This window comes from Rhinatrema bivittatum, chromosome 4 (genome assembly GCF_901001135.1).
Source record: "Rhinatrema bivittatum chromosome 4, aRhiBiv1.1, whole genome shotgun sequence".
NCBI lineage: Eukaryota > Metazoa > Chordata > Amphibia > Gymnophiona > Rhinatrematidae > Rhinatrema > Rhinatrema bivittatum.
The window spans coordinates 191,445,420-191,466,028 of NC_042618.1; the positions used below are offsets into that span (position 1 = coordinate 191,445,420).

Genomic DNA, 20,609 nt, shown 5'->3' on the forward strand with positions numbered 1-20,609 from the left:
TTAGAATATTTTATCTTATTTTAACCATTTTGATAGGTTGTCTTAAATTATTTTATTATTAGTAATAGTAGTATTTTTTTTAGTTCTTATGAGTTGATTTCTTTACTGTGAATGTCCTTTATGTAAGCAGCATAGGGAATTATTCAGCGGATTATAAACAAAAAAAACCATAAACCATATACTTTTGGATTTTAAAAATTATGCGCATTAAGAAAAATGTGTGCGAACAATTTAACAAGTTTAACTTGTGTGGCGTAATCTGATGGGATAATTTTCAAAGCAGATTTACAAGCATAATTCTGCTATGAAATCTGGCGTAACTTGTGCACATATTTGCTGACTTTTTAATGCAAAGTGTTCCAAAATTACCCCCAATGAGGACAATAAGATTATAAATGGAGCGTACTGGTGGGCCTGCAGACACAGTTTCAAAGGGAAACGCCTCTCCGAGTTTTGCTTTGAAAATTCAGCTGGCACAGAGAACAGTGGGTACTTTGTTCCCATGTACACTGGCACCTGTTTTGAAGCAAGCGCAGAAGTGCCCACAGAAAGTAAGGGATTTTGAAATGAAATCTGAGCCCCCAGTGCTTCCCAATTTTAGTCTTGTGGAATTAAAAGTGTGCAAACTGTCATCCAACATGCAGACTTTAGCCACATGCATTGGATTTTAAAATGTATGTGTGTAAACTTTCAGAAAAGTTAAGGGAAAATAGATGAGCATTCATAAACTACAAGGGATCGCAGAAAGCAAAAGACAGGTGACAATATCTGGAAAAGCTAAGAGAAGCTAGGAAAGTCGTGAGACTCGAATGGAGGAAAAATTAGCAAATACAGTAAAACGTGTGGCAAGACTATTTTTTAGATACGTTAGTGATAGGAGGAAGTGAAAAAGTATCATTGTGTGACTCAGAGGTAAAGGGGAGGAATATGTAGAGGATGAAGAGAAAAAAGTAGAATTGCTTAAACAATATTTTTGTTTGGTATTCACTAAGAAAGAGCCAAGAGTGGGACCACTGAAAATGCACACACGTACAATTGGAAGCGAGGTAAACTTGAAATTATTTTCATAAGACTGGGTCTGTAAAGAGCTAGCTAAACTAAAATTAGATAAAGCGATGAGGCCAGACGAGGTATTTTGAACAGTATTTAGGGAACTTAGAGATGTCCTGGCAGCTCCACTGGCTGACCTTTTCAATGCTTCTTTAGTTTCCGGAGTTGTTCTGGAGGATGTCATAGGTAGATGTGGCTCCTCTTTACAAAAGTAGAAGTAAGGAGGAGGCTGAGAACTACAGGCTGGTTAGTCTGTGGTGAGTAAATTAATGGGATTGCTGCTAAAACAGGGGATAGTGCAGTTTCTGGAATTTAATGCTTACAAGATCTGAGGCAGCATGGTTTTTACCAGAAGTAGGTCTTGTAAGATGGATGTAGAGTGCTTGAACTTCAGTAAGGCCTTTGACATGGTTCGAATAGGTGACATTAATAAACTGAGCTCCCTTGGTATGGATGATAAAGGAACTGACTGGTTTAGAAACTGGTTGATTTGGAGATGACAAAGGGTAGTGGTAAATGGAGTTCAATCCGAGGAGAGGACTGTTGCTGGGTGTACTGCAGGGATCAGTCCTTCGACAAGTTCTATTCAACATTTTTATAAGCAATATGGCGGAAGAACTGTCTTTTTGCCGATGATACCAAAATCTGCAATAGGGTCAAGGGCGGTTCTATCACGAGGCAGGGTGAGGCAGTGGCCTCAGGCGGCAAACTTTTAGAGTGGCAAAAAGTGTCTTTCAAATTACTCCTATGGTGGCCGCTTCATCCTGCATCCACAAGCAGACAGAAAAAAATCGTCTGCCGCCCCAAATAATGGCGAGCCCATGGGGATCCCGAGCCCCATGGACAGAAAGACAAGCCTAGTGACAGTGTGCAGAAGTCTGACAATACATGGCCAGGAGTATGAGTTGCCCAAGGGGCTCCCAAGCCCCGCAGAAATTCATTAACGACAGCGGATTATGACATGCCTGATGGGATCTCAGGCCCACTGGCAGGAAGACACCCTCTGAGTCGGCAGCATGAGATTATGACATACGCGACAGGATCCCAGGCCTGTGGGCAGGAAAACATACCCTTAAGCCGGCAGCACGGAATTATGACATCAAGGATTCCAGGCCCTGCGGACCGGAGGAAAAAGATGGTGATTGAGGTGAAAGGGAAGAGGTGGGGTGTGAGCAGGGGAGGGCTGAGTGAGAAAGAATGGCATAGGGGAAGGGGTAAGAGAATTATATGGGATAGAAGGGAAGCCAAGGAGGCAGAGTGAGTGAGAGGGGATGAAATGGAAAGGGTTTTTGTTTTGTTTGATCCACTTACAAGTGTGTGTATTTTCTGGAAAGCAGGATTTATTAATTCTTTGTGGAACTTCTTAATAATACCTGGGTTGTCACCTAACAAGATCTGATTTTTGTGATATCCACAATGAACATATTTTTAGATATCCTGAATGAATCCACATTCCATATAGCAATATTATTTGAATCATGTAACCGAAATTTATTGGCACCTACTAGATAATTTAAAAACCAATCCAAACTTATTTACGTGTCTATCTGTAAAGTGTTGGGATGGTATATCACTAAACGACGGTATAGAAAAGTTTTTAAATAAATAAAATAAATATATACATGTAAAAATGGCCTTTGAAAATTGCCCCTCCCTCCCTCACTGCAGGTAAAAGTGGTAGGTTCACGTCAAGGAAGGGAAAGTGCATGCAGCAGAGGCGGACCTGAAGTATTGGCACCCGGGGTGGATACTTCCTTTGGCACCCCCCACCCCCCCAATATATCATTTTTCAATTTCCTAAACATCGATAAAATAGTTTAAAACAGCAGACACATCAAATAACACCCAATAATTAAAATAAGGATTTAAAAAAAATCTCCCACTCTCCATATCTGTCATCCTAAGATTGTCGTAGACTGGGGGCATGCATGCACACACACAATATGCACCCTCTCTCTCTCTCTCACACACACACACATACATGATTGGTGAGAGATGAAGGGAGCGTGTGTTTGTGTGAGAAAAAGATAGAAGCGTGTGTGTGTGTGTGTGGGGTGAGAGAGACACACACACACTTTCTCTATGTCTCTCTCACAACCCAAACACGCTTCCTCTATCTCTCACCCACAAACTTGCTTCCTCTCTCTCTCACACACTAACACACACACACATATGCAGATAAAAACTGAACTGGAAACCACAACAAGCCAGATTCTTAATGCAGGGCAATAATGGAAAAGCAGAACATCACTCTTCCTCAAAAAATACAATCAAGAAATATAAATCAATCAGAATAATAAAACCATACTAAAAAATTATACATATCAAAACAGATGATAAATAGAATTACCAAACGCTAATAAAATATTTCAAAATAATAGACATCACATCTAATAATTAAAACTAACAAGGTTAAAAAATATCTCTCGCTCTCCATACCTTGGAACTTTAGATTTCTAGTCATCCTGAGATTGTTGTGGATTGGAGGAGAGCGCACAGATTTTAACCCCTTTCCCACACATAAATACAGGCACACATGCACAGGCACGCTCTCTCACAGAAACCCACACAGGCACTCACAGACACACACACACACACATACACAGTCCCACTTATACACAACACATATACACCCTCTCATACACACAGACCCTCTCATACACACACACATACAAAGACACCCTTTCATAGACACACATACCCCCGCTCATTCATATACACACACATACACACCCTCTCATACACAGGTACTCACTCTCACAGGGCCAATCTGTAGTTTTCTCACACATTTTGGACATCTTCTTCAGCTGCTGGCTGCAGAGCAGGGCCTGTTCATCTTCCACCAGCTCCAGGGAAAGGCTGGCAGCATGGCAGGGCCTCTTATTCTACCACCAATGCTGGGGAAAGGCCAGCGGCACGGCAGAGCCTCTTCTTCTGCCGCTGGCTCCAGAGAAAGGCTGGTGGCACCGCAGGACCTCGCTTTTGCTGGTGGGGAGTTTGAACCCCGCCAGCACATTGCTCCTCTGTGCCGCCACGGGACTACGGCAATGGCCCTCTGCTTTCCTGTTATCACCCAGGGCGGACCGCCCCTTCCCCCCCTTAGTATGCCTCTGCATGCACGGATTTCATTTTGAAATCCTTGCGCTTACTTTCACTCTTGTACCTTGCCCCTGCTTCAAAGCAGTTGTAAAGTACACAGGAGGAAAGTACTTCTCCCGCTGGCCCAAATTTTCAAAGGACATCTCCACTGGGAATTTCCCTTTGAAAATTAGCTTGCAGGTCCATGGGTACAATATACCGACAGGCCTGCAAGCCCAGTGGCCACTTTGAAAATTGTCCCGAGCCATATTATGTACATTGGATTTCCAATATATGCAAATATTGCATGGATATTTATTATGGATATCCTGAAAACCATAGCCATTAGGTGAAGCTCAAGGACTGGGTTGAGAAACACTGTCTTCAAAACTGAGAAAATGCAATATTGAGAGATTTTTCTGAGAGGTAACTGATAGATGGAATTGCCTACCAGCACCCAAAACAGTGACAGAATTCCAGCGAGTTTGGAAGAGATACAGAAGGCATGGCCAGAAGATGATGAGGCTCAAGCAAAATGCCGGTGAACAGGACAGCAGAAAAGATTGGGTGGACCAAGAAGTCTTTATTTGCTGGCGACTACTATGTTATGCTGAAAAGATTCTTCCTATGCTACTACTATTGACAAGAATGACTATTTCTTGAAAGAATAGTTCCTGTGTACAGTGATTTCATCAAAGGAAACCGGTTCCTGCAATGCCATGTGAGTAACTAGAAGTTCTACCTGACATGAAGGCAAGCATGACTGACTGAGGCAATAAAAATATACCAGCCAAGAAATAAAGGCGTAGAGAGAGACCCATTTTAGATGCTATTTAAAATATGTAAAAGAACAGCAAAATAGTTTTATGAGACTTTTCCTTTAATAAACTCATTGTGATAGGGGATTCATGAAAATGTGATACCGTGAGACATACCTGAGGCAGCAGATGAGAGAGATTTTGATTCTGCGAATCACTTGGAAGCAAAATGTTGTCTATGAAATGGATAACGCCATTTGGTTTGATGTTGTCACTGCTAATTATTTTTGCATTGTCATTTAAGTAAATGCCATCCTAAGGAAAAAGAACACCAAATGTAAACCTGTATTCAGCATTTCTGCTAAAGATTTGACAGCATCAGGGAAATTGCCTCTGAACTCTATAGGAAGTACAAATATATCCTCAGCCTTTCAGCTAAGATCAACGGTAAAGTTTCAATCATGAGCTGAGCTGAGGATTGTCTCTTCTTGGCCTATTGGCTGAAACTGAGAACAGGATTACGGTATAACCAATGCCAAAGCAGGAAGATTAAACTTCCTGTTAAAAAACCAAACACAAAAATAAAAAAATATATATGTCCTGAGAAATATTTGCTGCTATATAGGAAAAATTGATTGTACTACTTTTCTTGTCTCCAGTCTCATCCAACATATCAGGCAAAGAGAGTTATAGTGAAAATATTTCCAGATATATTTACAACCCAATCATATTGCTTTTTAATGGAGATCCACAATTCCAACTGGGCAGAGAAAGCCCTGGACCTCTTTCACTCAGTTATTGTCAGGAAATTATGGGACCTACACAATAAAACATATTCAAGAAAGTTATAGCATGGTTTTGCAAAACATTTAGTGTGCACATTAAAAAACCACTTAATGAGTAATTCAATAAGATTTAGCATGGACACAGTAAAAAATATCACCAATAGTGTGGTCATGCTATTCTAGTGAATAGAAACCAGAAAATGCATTGGCTAAATAGCATAAGAATGCTACCTACACCAAGGGGAAACATAGGGTGAGCACTTTAAACTGAGCATGCTCAGTTTTCTTTCTTTTTTGACTCCTCCTGCTGGCTTTCAAGGGGTATACAAATAAGCCTGGTGCATGGGGTATATCTGGGTCAGTGCAGAGGGAAGAAATGTGAGACCTATTGCGCTCCAGGAGAGGATGTCTAAGGAGAGTGGAAAACTGACATGCGTAATTATTTAGAACCAGCTGTTTCTATGTCAGGGTCCTCAAAGATCAGCTTGAGAAAATGTGGTTGGTTACAGGAGGGAGTATGCAACAGGAAGACACAGGGAGGAATCTGACCGCCCTGACAAAGCAGGAAACTGACATCTGACCATTCCCTGCTCTCAGAGTACCCAGCACTGTAGGAGGCACTGCAGTGGTTACACCACGCAATCTGCTACTGCCTCAGAGCTCTCAGAAATGAGCTCTGCACTCAAACCAAAAAAACTGGGTAGCTGATAACAGTGTTTGAGGCTCAGACTACAGTTCAGCCTCAAGTCTCTGAACACTTACAAGGGTCTTTGACCACAATAACAATATCAATGATGAATCTTTTATTTGGACATAAAATTACCTTGTATGAAGAAGAGTGGATTTATTTTAGAAGTGTTCACGTATCTTTTCTATAACCCGATTCTCTGTCATTCCCTTCCTCTCTTCCTTGTCTTCCATAAGAACATAAGAAAATGCCATACTGGGTCAGACCAAGGGTCAACAAGCCCAGCATCCTGTTTACAACAGTGGCAAATCCAGGCTACAAGTACCTGGCAAGTACCCAAACACTAAGTAGATCCCATGCTACTGATGCCAGTAATAGCAGTGGTTATTCTTTAAGACAACTTGATTAATAGCAGTTAATGGACTTCTCATCCAAAAACTTATCCATACCTTTTTTAAACCCAGCTACACTAACTACCTAACCACATCCTCTGGCAACAAATTCCAGATCTTAATTGTGCATTGAGTGAAAAACAATTTTCTCCAATTAGTTTAAATGTGCTACTTGCTAACTTCAAGGAGTGCCCCCTAGTCCTCCTATTACCTGAAAGAGTAAATAACTGATTCACATTTACCTGTTCTAAATCTCTCATGATTTTAAAGACCTCTATCATATCCCCCCTCAGCCATCTCTTCTCCAAGCTGAACAGCCCTAACCTCTTCAGCCTTTCCTCATAGGGAAGCTGTTCCATCCCCTTTATCATTTTGGTCGCCCTTCTCTGAACCTTCTCCATTGCAATTATATATTTTTTTGAGATGCGGAGACCAGAATTGTACACAGTATTCCAGGTGCGGTCTCACCATGGAGCGATACAGAGGCATTATGACATTTTCCGTTTTATTAACCATTCCCTTCCTAATAATTCCTAACATTCTGTTTGCTTTTTTGAATGCCGCAGCACACTGAGATGACGATTTCAATGTATTATCCACTATGATGCCTAGATCTTTTTCCTGGGTGGTAGCTCCTAATATGGAGTACACAGTGTGTGCGTGGGTATTTTTGTGTGATTGATATCGAGCTCCTAATATGGAACATAACATCGGTAACTTCAGCAAGGATTATTTTTCCCTATATGCATCACCTTGCCTTTGTCCACATTAAATTTCATCTGCCATTTGGATACCCAATTTTCTAGTCTCACAAGGTCCTCCTGCAATTTATCACAATCCGCTTGTGATTTAACTACTCTGAATAATTTTGTATCATCTGCAAATTTGATTACTTCACTCATCGTATTCCTTTCCAGATCATTTAAAAATATATTGAAAAGCACCGGTCCAAGTACAGATCCCTGAGGCACTTTACTGTTTACCCTTTTCCACTGAGAAAATTGACCATTTAATCCTACTCTCTATTTCCTGTCTTTTAACCAACTTGTAATCCACAAAAGGACACCACCTCCTATCCCATGACATTTTAGTTTCCTTCATGAGGGACTTTGTCAAACGCCTTCTGAAAATCCAAATACACAACATCTATTGGCTCACCTTTGTCCACATGTTTATTAACCCCTTCCATCTTGTTGGTGCTCTATTAAATCTTTTTCTGTAGCTCCTGCTCCAGTCTGGTCCTGGGCACAGGGGCTCACAGGGTGGTTCATGGACCAGAGTAGACACAGAAGGAAAAAGACCTTCTTTTCAGTTCTTTAGGGTTTTTTCTATGGGACTCCTCCACTCATAATTGCAGTCACAGTTAAATAACCACACAGACTCCAAGATTTGTTCTTCAAAATAAGAAAGTTGTTTTCCTGGCACTGAAGATGGGCAACATGTGGTCCAAAAATATTTATATACTAGTGATTAATGTACCACATTGCAAACAAGTCCAAAAATGGTACAAAAACAAACTTGTCTTTCAACAGGATCAACTCTCTCTTGGATAGGTCTGTTCCCTGAGGCAGGACCTTTCCTCCTTTGTTTTGTAGGGCAGACCAGCCTCTTTTTCTTTTCACCGGCTTCTTGCGCTACAAATGGCTTATGGAGGAGTTCCTGTGTTAGACAATAACTCTACTTGACCTTTTCCTTCTTTGGGTAACTTCCTCATCTTCAGAAATCTCCATCTAGGTGCCATTCCTCTCTGTTTGTTCAGGAATAAGTGAGGTTATCCTCCTTTCTCTCTCCTCCCAAGACTTCTAGTCTCCCAGACTTTCACTTCTCCTGAACTTCTTTCCCTGTAAGATCTGGCCAACCTTGTCCTTGGGCTCCAGCCACCTTTTCTGGTCAGGAACAATTCCATTTTTCTTCTCTCCTGGAACCTTCCCAGAGGAGGGAACAGGCCCCTGGCACTCCTCTGTGAAGAGATGGGCACCCAGATTCCAACTCCCGGAAACCTACTGCATACTCCTAGGCCTTTTCCCATGAGGGAGAAAGTCTCTTCTGAGAGCTCTCCACAAAGAGAAACACTCCTGACTCCCTCAGCCCTTGGGTAGCTAAGCTTGACTCCCCCTGCATAACATGGGTGTAGGACTTTTATTCAGACACAAACCCCCTCCCGTTGGAGAGTTGTACAGCTCCTTAACAAACCTACTTACAATAACCTTGCAACAGGGGCAAGGTCTGTTGAGCCCCCTGACTTGAACTTACTGGCACATCAGATCCGTGGAGACCACTGTCCCATACCACTTAAAGGAAACACTACTAGTAAAGGGCACATTTAGGTGTCCCCTTATATTTCATATTGGACATGGAGGTGGAGCAAGCACAGAGGTGGCCCATTGGTTAGTCACTTGCTCCTTGATGGAGCCTCCCTGTATGGGAGGCCCTCCCTGCTTTTTTGACTATCTAGGATGTGGGGTTGGGGTTCCCACAAGAAAGGCTGTTCCTGAACAGATGTTTAACTGCTAACTGTGCTCATTGGCCAGTGAAACCACAGCTAAGATAGCAATTATCCTGAGAATCATAACAATACCTTGGAGCCTGTTTGTTTCAACAGCTGCATGTTTTCTACATTGTGAAGTATGAAACAATGCTTGAACAGCCTCTATGTAACTGTTTTGATGAAAAGACATATTAGTGGTATGAACATGAGGGTGTGGGAAAGAATTCCCTCAAAAAGTGTGTTAGCTGTATGAATTTTAGCAAAGGGAAGTATGAAAGGGAATGATGAAAAGATGATTTATATTCAGACAACAACCAACAAGGACTGAGTTGCACAGGCTGGATAAACATGCGTGGGAGTAGCTTGCTAAACAATTAGCTAGATACGTCACTTAGATGCACCTCCAATCACTGATATCCCTAACCAATTAGCTAGATACTTTACTTAGATGCAGCTCCAGCACTGCTAACTACATCAATGGCGAGGGTGGAAGGGAAATTGATCGATGGCGGGGGTGGAAAGGAAATAGAACAAAAAAGTTACTTACAAGGGACAAGAGTAACAGATAAGTATGGGGGAGGAGGGGGGGGGAGTGAAAGCTTTCTGGGCCGACTGGATGGACCGTTTGGTTTTCTTCTGCCGTCGTTTCTATGTTTCTATGATTAAGTGTATTAATTCCCAAGGGCCTAAAGTAACATAGTGAATGTTGGCAGAAAAAGACCCAAGTGATCCATCCAGTCTGGCCAGCAATTTGTTTTTATTGTTAGGGTAATTGTTGCTCTATGTGGGTTATTCCAGTCAACAGGGGTTGCCCTTTTCTTTGTCTCCATCATTTAGCTACTAGGAATTCTCTATGTTTATCCCATGTTCTTTTGAATTCCATTACTATCCTTGTCCTCACTACTTCTGGAGGGCATTCCATGCATCTACCATCCTTTCTATGAAGGATGATGTTGGTCCTGACTCAAACCGTTGTTCTATAGTTTTCTTTCTATCAAAACAGGTTTGGTCCCTGTGCATTATTTATTTGGTCCCTGTGCATTATTTATTTCTTACCGGTATTTAAAAATCTGTATCATATTACTCCTGTCTCTCCTCTCCTCCGCGTGTTAATGTAGTTCCTTCAGTCTCATCATAACTCTTTTAGTATAGACTCACACCAATTTGGTCACTGTTCTCTGCACTGCTTTCATCCTGTCTGTTTTTTTTTTGAGATACGTTCTCTAGAACTGAACACGGTATTCCAGATGAGGCCTCGCTAATGACCTATAGAAGGGAATTATCTCGTAAGCCCAGTATCTCTCTGGCCTTAGCACCTCCTTCTCACATTACTTTGCTGCCTTCAGATCATCAGACACTATCACCTCAAGGTCTCTCTCCCGGTTCATGCACAGGAAACCTTCGACCCCCATCACATACAGCTACTTTGGATTTCTGCACCCAAAATGCATGACTCTGCACTTCTTGGCATTGAATCCCAAATGCCAAAGCTTCAACCACTCCTCAAATTTTCTTAGATCACTTTTCATTCTCTTTACTCCTTCAAGTGTGTCCTCTCTATTGCAGATCTTAGTGTCATTAGCAAAAAGACAAACTTTTCTTCTATCATTCACAAAGATATTGAACAGAACTGGTCCCAGAAACGATCCTTGGGACACTCTACTTATCACTCTGCCCTCCTCAGAATAAGTTCTATTTACAACTACTCGCTGTCATCTGTCAGTCAACCAATTTCTGATCCATTCCATCACCTTGGGACTCATTCACATGGTTTTCAGTTTGTTCATGAGCCACCCATGCAGGACAGTTTCAAAAGCTTTGCAGAAATCTAGATAAAATCACATCAAGCTCTTTTCCTTGATTTAATTCTCTAGTCACTCAATCAAAAAAAGTCAATCAGATTTGTCTGACATGATCTTCCTTTGGTAAAATCATGTTCTCTCAGATTATGCAACCCATTGCATCACAGATAGGTCACTATTCTTTCATTCAGAAGCATCTCCATTAGTTTTCCCACCACTGAGGTAAAGCTAACCAGCCTGTATTTTCCAGATTCCTCTTGCTACCATTTTTGTGAAGCAGGATCACAATCGCCTTTCTCAAATCTTGCGGCACCACTCCCGTTTCCAAGGATCTATTGAATAGGTCTTTCAGCTGACCTACTAGCACCTCTCATCCAGTGCCATGACCTTGTCCACTTCCAGGTTTCCTAGTTCTACCCAAACACTCTCTTTTGCAAATGGAGTGATAGCTACACTACTCCCATTCATACTCTTACCAAGCAGCAACAGTCCTTCCCCGAGGTCTTTTATAGTGACCATTGAAATGAACTGCTTGCTTAATGTTTCTGCTTTTTCCTCATCTTTCTTCTTACAATGGTCCTTGTCTCCTTTCAGTCTTACAATACCACCTCTGGCCTTCCTCCTTTCTCTTAAAAATCTGAAAAATGTTTCGTCACCTTGCTTTGCCTATTTGATGATCCTTTCTTCCACTCAAGCTTTTGCCATCCTGATTTCTTTTCTTGTCTCTTTCAGCTTCACCAGATATTCTTACCTGTGTGCCTCATTTTGTGTTCCTTTGAATGGAGATTTTTTTGGCCTTTATTTTTTCGGCCACCTCTTTAGAGAACCATATCAGTTTCCTTTTCCTCTTACTTTGATTCTCTTTTTTACATAAAGATTTGTTGCCTTTGTTATAGCCCCTTTTAACATAGTCCCCTGTTGCTCCACTTCTCCCATCTTCCTCCAACCTTCTAGCTCCTCCTCAAGGTACCTCCCCATTTTAACAAAGTCTGTATTTCTGAAATCCATGACTTTGATCTTCATGTGACTTCGGTCCATCTTATCCGTTATATCAAACCATACCATCTGACGATCTCTGGCACTCAGATGGGCACCTACCTGGACATTAGAGATACTCTTTCCATTTGTGAGCACCAAGTCCAGTATTGCTCCTCCCCTCATGGGTTCCATCGCCGTTTGTCTAAGCAGAGCCCCTGGATACGCATCCCCAATCTACCTGTTCCTTACAGATTCTGCAGCAGAGATATTCCAATCCACATCTTGCAGATTAAAATCTCCGAGCAACACTTCTACCTTCTTTCCCACCTTATGGATGTCTTCAGTCAAATCTCTGTCCAGTTTTTCTGTCTAATTTGGAGGCCTGTAGACCACATTAGTGTACATGGAAGTGCCATCATATTTTTTTTTGTTTAAGAGAACTCAAGTGTATAGTGTCAGAAAGACAGTTGTACAGAGCTTTCTTCTCTCTATGGTTTTCATTTTCTGTTTCCAGTTAGCTGAGCTCTCTCAAGAACATGGTTAATTTAGTGTGATCATGCTATGAAGCTTCTCCTTAGTAAGTGACAGATAGGTTAACACAAGTCTCAGCTAAAGGTTAAATATGAATCAGTTGGCAAAGTAAATCGTTCAGAGGATGTGCATGCTACATTATTTACCAAGCACATGCTACACCCTCATTTACATATGATATTCATTAATTTGCATGCAAGGACATGCTAATTTTAATATGCTAAAGCTTATATCTTTTTGGATCCCTTTTAACATGCATTTTCCTCACTGACACTCGAAGAGGTCCATATTCAAAGTTATTTAGCCAAATAGTTCAAAAGATATCTTCTAAATGGAAACTTTTAAAATGATAGGCCATTTATCTGGCTAAATTATAACCAGAAAAGTCATTATCTAAGTTAGAGGGTCATATACTAAGCATTTTACCCTAGACAGAGAATGAGAGAAAATTCTTATGAAATTGGGTCCTTAGCTGGATAACAATATATCTGGCCTCATTTGACTGGATAACCTGCCACTTAACCAGATATCTTCAAAGATACCCAGTCAAGTGGCACTGTTAAAAAGAAAAAAAAGTTAATTTTAAGCAAGTGATCTGATTCTCTGCCCCCCCCCCCCCCCCAAATATGTCATACATTGCCCTGCCGGGTCATGTTCCCCCCATCCCCCCAAAATGTCTCCAGTGTTAACAAATTGAGTAAAATTCTCAAATCATGGGCCCCCCTTCTTCCTAGTTGCTTTATAATTTAAATGTGAGCAATCTCTTGCCCCTCCCCCCCATTTACAACCTGGCCGCCACCTTCCCAGGCTAAGAAAGGCGGGAGCAACGTATTCACCTACCCAGCTCGCACTTCACGCGCAGCCCTGACAGGAGAAGCGCTGGAAGTGAAAGCTCCTCCTCAGTTTTCATTTCCAGTACTGCTCAGACAGCAGGAGAGTTTACGCTTCCAGCACATCTCCTGTCAGAGCTGCACTGCAAGCATAAACTGAGGGGGAGTTTGTGCTGCAAGCATAAACTGAGGGAGAGCTGCGCTTCAAGCATAAACTGAGGGGGAGTTTGTGCTTCCAGCGCGTCTCCTGTCAGAGCTGCGCTGCAAGCATAAACTGAGGTGGAGCTTACGCTTCCAGCACTGATAGAGATGCGCTGCAAGCACCAGGAACAGATAAGTGAATATCTCACTCCCAACTGGGGATTTTTTGGTCTGAGGTGTGTGTGTGTGTGCGCGTGCAGCCATGGTTTATAGAGGTTGTAGATGGGTGGGAAGGGGAGAGCCAACATTTAAATTAAAAAGCATCTGGGAAAGGGGGTGGGCTGGGTGGCGCAGTCTTGAGGATTTTATGTATTTCTTTTTTTTTTTTTATAACATTGGAGGGGTTTGGGGGGAGGCTTGCATGACCCAGCAGCGCATATATGAAATCAAGCCTCAGGCACAAAAAGAACTTTTTTTTTTTTTTTTTTTTAAATTTAACAGTGCTTCTTAACTGGATCTTTTTGAAGATATCTGGTTAAATGGCAGGCTATCCAGCCACACAAAGCCGGATAATGCTAAAACCTAATCGGTTTTATTTAAACATAGCTGGTTAGGTTTTAAGTTATTTGGCTATATGTAGTCAGTTAACTTTAGGTGTGTATATTCAGTGAGACATTTATCCTACCTATTATCTGGACAAGTTAGCCAGTTAACTTTAGCTGGATAACTTGTCCACTTGCTGGCTTACTGAATATGTACTTCCTTGTGACCTTGAGAAAGTCACTTTAATTCCACATTGTCTGATTATAATTCCTCACTTAGGTCTGGATTTATCAAAATGCAGTAAATATCGCATGCGTTAGGAAAAGGGGCATGTTTTATGGTAACAGGGAGTTTATTGCAATTTGCACTAATACCTATGTGAAGAGCTAAGTTGGAGGGGGAGAGAGGAAGAGAGGGAAAGAGAGAGAGCCTAACCATAATACCCTGACCCTAGATAGGTATTTATATCTCCATGGGAGGCCCACCTAGTTACTCGAGGTGAGGTTTAGGAAGTAGTGTAGGGTTTAGGGGCCACTTTGGCATTCAATGTGAGACGTTCGAACAGAACAGTGTTCTCTTGTGAAGATTTGATGTCCTTCAGAGTGAGAAAATTCACCCAAATATGAGATTTCTGCAATATTCTCTCAACCTAGCTTGATGGACTCTCTACGTAGATAACATCAAGCTAGGCTGAGAGAACATTGCACAAATCTCATCTTTGGGTGAGTTTCCTCACTCCGAGGGTCATCAAATGTTCACAAGAGAGCACTGTTCTGTTCGTATGTCTCACATTGATTGTCAAAGTGGCCCCTAACCCTCTACACTAATACCTAAACCTCACCTCGAGTGACTAGGTGGGCCTCCCATACAGGTCAATACAGTAAAGTGCAGCCGCTGTTACCCTGCTTCTAACCCGCTTTCTACTCACAATTTGGCCGCGTTATTCCAACCCGCGATTCACTATCCCCTTTAACCCATTCTTACCACCTCTTTAAATCAACGGGAAACCCCTTCCGCCCGTAGCATGTATATGAGATGTAAACGATCGGATTAGCTATTCCCTCCCATACAGTAACACATGCCCCGATTATCGCTTTTTGAACCTGCAGTTTTGCCGTGCGTTTATCCTGCTAACTTACCGCCTACCCTTACCCCTGCGTTAGAGGCAGGGGTAAGGGTAGGTGGCAAACTTTCCCCCAGCCCTCACTCACCTGCCCTGGCCGCGTCCATGGGTGCTGGTCTCCGGGGCAGCCCAGTCCTCTCTCTCCTCCTCCCGAAGCAACGAAAAGCGAAAAAAGCGGAAAAGGGGAAAAGCGACTTGACATGTAAAGTGTAAGTTAATTTTTTCTTGCAGCCCTCCTCTGGAGACGGACCGTGGCTCCCCTGCCTCCCGGGGGCAGCCGGCGGCGAAAGCGGCCCCCGCCGGCGAAGATGGATGCCTGCGCGGGCCCTCTGCCACGATCGCTCCTGGGCGAATTCTTTACTAAAGCGCGGCCTCTCCTCCGAAGCTTCTTCGCTCTTCCGCCGTGATGTCAATTTGGGCGCTCAAGCCAGCAAAGTGACGTCACGCATGCATGCCCGTTCATGCACTTTTGCTGGCTTGAGTGCCCAAATTGACGTCACGGCGGAAGAGCGAAGAAGCTTCGGAGGAGAGGCCGCGCTTTAGTAAAGAATTCGCCCGGGAGTGATCGTGGCAGAGGGCCCGCGCAGGCATCCATCTTCGCCGGCGGGGGCCGCTTTCGCCGCCGGCTGCCCCCGGGAGGCAGGGGAGCCGTGGTCCATCTCCGGAGGAGGGCTGCAAGAAAAGTAAGTTACACTTTATATGTCGTGTCGCGAGAGCATTTCAAATGTCATTTGAAATGACATTTGAAATGACAGGTACCAGCGCACCCAGGATACTGTATAGGCGCTGTATATAAGCGCCTTTACAGTAAAATGGATTACGCTTCATGGATGTGCGTTGGACACGGCTTGAATTTGCATGCGATTTTAATACAGTATCGAGCGGTAGGTGAGCCGGACTGTGCGTGCAGCAAACGCGGGTGTGCCCGGCACTAACACAGCTCTTCCTACCGCTCCTTACTGTATCGGCCTGATAGAGATATAAATACCTATCTAGGGTCAGGATATTATGGCTAGGTTCTCCCTCTCTCTCTCTCTCATAAGGCTAGGTGGATGCTCTGGGAGCTTCCTCAAAACACATCACAATGGGTGATCAGCCATAAACACTCCTGACAAAGCTGTAGCTAAAATAGGGCTTTGCAAAAATGCATTTTGATAAATGAGGGGGTTAGATTGTAAGCTCTTCTGGGAAGGTACTTACTGTATCTGAATTCTAAAAATGCTGTAAGCCACCTTGAGCATTATTTAGAAAAGCAAGCTAAAAAAAAATAAAAGGTCTTCCTGCATAGCATGCTCTGTTTAGCATTTGTACAAGGGCCTTAATATGCAGGCTAAACTTTATTGCATAGGTACCTATATTTCTGGAGACACTGTTTGCATTTTTCCCTTATTTTTTCCCCTCTAGCCAGGAAGTCTAGCTGGCTGAAGGCTGGAAGGATAACCCCTTCTGAGGATGACCCTTTTCATTGCTAGCTCTGTCCCAACAAAGATCATCTCTCGATGGTAGATTTAAGAATTAATAAATGCTAAAAAATTAAGTATTGTTGTTTAGTAATTACCTCTTTCACGGAAATCCTGATTCTGCCTCCTGTTAAGGCCGTGACAGATGTTTGTTCTTTCAGATCACTAATTAGTAGCTGCTGACATCCTACAATGTGATAGCGAATCAAATTCCCACTGAGATTCTTCTTCTGCCACTCTTCAAACTACAGAAAGAAAACGGGTATAGGAAGTCACACGTGCTCAGTATTCCTAAAAGCCTTCACTCTCCAGTAATGTTTTACCCAACCAATCAGACACAAAAGAAAGGGTCTGGAAGAGCAAAGGAAGAGAAATGATGGAGAAAAAAAGAGGGCTTGAAAGTAAAGTCCTGAAAGAATGCTTAGAGGGAAGAAAAACAGCCTGAAAGAAAAGACCTAGCAAGGGAAAGAACTTGCATTACTGGTGGGATTATATCATTGCATGAATGCCATCTAACTAGACAGACACCAAGGGTGACGCTGCAACTTTCTGGTGCTTTGTAAGGTGGTGGGCATACAATTTAGGTAGATAGAGCTCAAACCTTCACACACTCTTCTAAACCAATCATTCCCGATCCAGTCATCCAAACTCTTTCTCCTCATTCATTGCTCTTCATTCCTTCCTCCTCCTTTCTGCCCTACTGATCTCCATTCATTCATCCTTTTTCTTCTTCCCATCACTATCCATTCATTCACCATTCTTACATTCTCTCCCCTTCACTGGTTCTCCTCATGCTCCATGCATTCATCGTCTCTTCATTTCTCTTAGCCTCACCTCCTGTCCATTCTCAGAGCGTTATATCTGAGAAACGTTTGGTGCCATATAGGAAAAATTGTATATAAAACTTTCCTTATCCCCAGTCTCATCTAACATATTACACATAGAAAGCGAGAGTGAAAATATTTTCCAGATATATTCATAAGCCCATCATGTTGATTTTTAATGGCGATCCAAAATTCTATCTGGGTAGAAAAAGCCCTGAACATTTGAGATTTCATTCTCAAGACCTATTTTTACTTAGTCATTTGTTGGGGGGATAATGAGGCCTATGCAACAAAACTTTTCCAAAAATTCTTTAGCATGGTTTTACATAAGATTTAGAGCCAAATTTTAAAAGTGTTGCTCATGCTAAAAGGCCCATATATAAATATGAGTATGTGGGCTGTGCGTGAGTGACGCAGATTTTAAAATCGAGGCTTCCCTGGGCCCTTCCAATCCCCCTACCACCCCTGAAAGAAAATCATGGGGTCTGGGCCTATCGGTTGAGCTCATCCTGGCCCAGCTGGGCTTCCCTATGTCTCTCATGCCCCCCCCCCCGAAACATTTATCAGGGCCAGGGACCTAACAACTTCCATTTATTCCCTCTTCCGTGGGGTCTGCAAGATAAAAAGGGCAATAGCGATGCCCACTTGCACCCGCTTTGCCTCCTGGAGATTTAATAATGGTGCCAGCAGCCCCAATGCTGGCATCACTTTGGTAGCTGTCTCAGGTGCGGCTGACACCATTATTTTGTATAGCGGTACATTTATAGGAGCGAGGGGGCATTACCCCAAGATGAACAGGGCAGGGGCACGTGGGAGCCAGGGAGGACCCTAGCCTCATAAAATATTTTAGGGGGTGGTGGCAGAGACTCATGAAGGCCTCAGTTGTGCCTGGTTCAGTCCAGCTGGGTAGATCTGGGGCCATACAATTTTCTTTCAGAGGTAGAAGGAGGTGGTTGGAGGGGGTCTGGGGAGACCCCAGCTTGGCTTGGTTCAGCTCTTCCAGGTAGGCCCAGGCCCACTGACTCTCTTTTAGGTGGGAGGGGTTTTGAGAGGGCCTTTTTATTTTTTTTATTTTTTAATGGCTTTTTTTTGGATCAGGAAGAAAATTGAACTGAAAAATAAAATATTAAATGAGATGAAAAGTAATAAACCCCCCCAAAATATAAAACAAACCAAAATGAAAATGTTTGTGCTGCACATGCCTATTCTCCCTTCATTAGATCAGCGATGAAAGGAAGTTAACTGCGCAAAGCTACTCACAGTCTTCTTAAAGTTAGTCCAATAAAAAAGTTCTCATCTACGACTTGTTTATTGACCCTTATTTCTACATGTTCAAGTGGATTAACAGAGCAATACTTTGCTCATGAAATATGAACATAATGCATCAATAATTATCTCAGTAGGCTTGCAAGCTTTCCGTTACTCAATCAAGTGCAGTGTCTGCAAACAGAATTTCCTTTGTATTTCCAGTGCTGCTGTTACCTGAATGTTAAGAAGATTTTCCTGTGAAAATCAAAACATGTACTGGCTCTCTGCTCATTTATTTCTAGCAAGTAATAAGCAGGAATATCTCAACTATCTTATTAAGTATGTAGGACAGACACAGCATCAGCTGAAATCACATAAATGAGCTGATAAACTCTTAGGTCCAGTTTTATGCTGTTTTTTGTTTTTTTTAATGCAAATAAAATAATAGCACTTGTCTTTCAAAAGATAAAGTACATCTGGACCTTAAACCAGTTATAGTGAGCGCAGTGACTCTAATATCAGAAGCTTGTAAATCCAGCATGACAAACTCCCCGACATGGATCCATGTTTCGGATGGCGTCTGCTTCAGGGGGGCTTAATGATTTCTTAGTGCTACTCACAAGTGGTCGGTCCTCTGGGTGTCTCACTCATCTCATGGGCATTTTCCTGGCCATGAAAGTCAGGTTTTGCTGCAGGAATTGTCAGCACCCTCCAAAATTAAGACCCTGATGCCATCCTCCCTTTGTATTCTGGTATTTGCAGTTCTCTTAGATACGGTAATACAAATAAAAGACTCAAAACCAAGTGAGTGATAACTTTGAAGCCCCCACTGTCAACTAAATCCAGACATTTTTTTCTGTAAAGTAAAATCAAAGGTGCTGGCCCTCTTAAAGATCAAAACTGGTACAAATTCAGATAGTATAAAACATCCCCCATTACCGTTGTGCTGTTACCAACTGCATCTCGATGAGGAATAAAGACAGTGTAAGGCCCTGCTCCAGATAAGTCCTTGATGTTATTGGCCTGAAACAGGGAGTGATATAAAGTTATATACACTTTACATTTCTAAAATGACGTCTGAGAATGGGTTTGTATTAGGGATGTGCATTTGTTTAGGACAAATTAGGCAATTTCAACGAAATTGCCTAATTCGTCCTGGTTCGGGGACCCCAAAACCCAAACAAATTTTTCCCGAAATTTCAGGAAAAATTTGTTTTTGGGTTAGTGCACACTAACTCCCGTTAGTGCGCGCTGACGTTAAAATGTTAGCGCGCATTAACCCAAAATTCGGGTCCCCTCGAATTTCAAAGGCCCGAACCACAGGAAATACGATAAGCTTTGCACATCCCTAGTTTGTATAGCATCCAGTCGAGCATCTTGTACAGCATTAAATTTCAATGGAGTTCCACTGCAAATAAAAACTCAAGGGGAAATCAAGACGTTTTTAGATTCAGTCCTAAGCCTAGATATCCACATTATCACTGTGGCTAGGATGGTATTTCTGCACCGACATCATGTCTGCTAGTTACTCTCTTTTCTATCTTTGCAGAACCTTGTTACGGTGCTTTATACTTGTTATTTCTCGGTTAGACTACTGTAACTCAAAATATGTTGGGTTGCCACAAAAGTATTCACAGGCTTCAGATTGAGCAGAATTTGGCTGCATGTTTTCTGCAAACTGAGGTCATAGAGAATATAGGAGTGATGCTTCTGGGGGCGGGGATGAGGAAGGGTTTGAAATTACATAGATACTTTCAATTTGAAAAAGGTGGAGGCAATTTTCAAAGGAGTTATGTGCGGAAATGAAACATACTATCATAGCAATTTTCAAAAGCCCACTTGTTCATGTAAAGTGCATTTACACATGCAAAAGCTAATTTTAAGCACGTA

General features: G+C 42.4%; 1 protein-coding gene across 1 annotated transcript in view; it reads right to left on the reverse strand.

Annotated features, from left to right (window-relative positions):
• Positions 1–20,609, reverse strand: part of STAB1 (stabilin 1) — a 335,521-nt gene that overhangs the window by 111,118 nt on the left and 203,794 nt on the right. The window contains exons 47-49 of the mRNA XM_029599456.1: positions 19,659–19,742; positions 16,746–16,892; positions 5,064–5,201 (exon numbers count right to left, since the gene is read on the reverse strand). Coding sequence (XP_029455316.1) covers positions 5,064–5,201; positions 16,746–16,892; positions 19,659–19,742 — 369 coding nt within the window. The remainder of the gene's footprint in view (positions 1–5,063; positions 5,202–16,745; positions 16,893–19,658; positions 19,743–20,609) is intronic.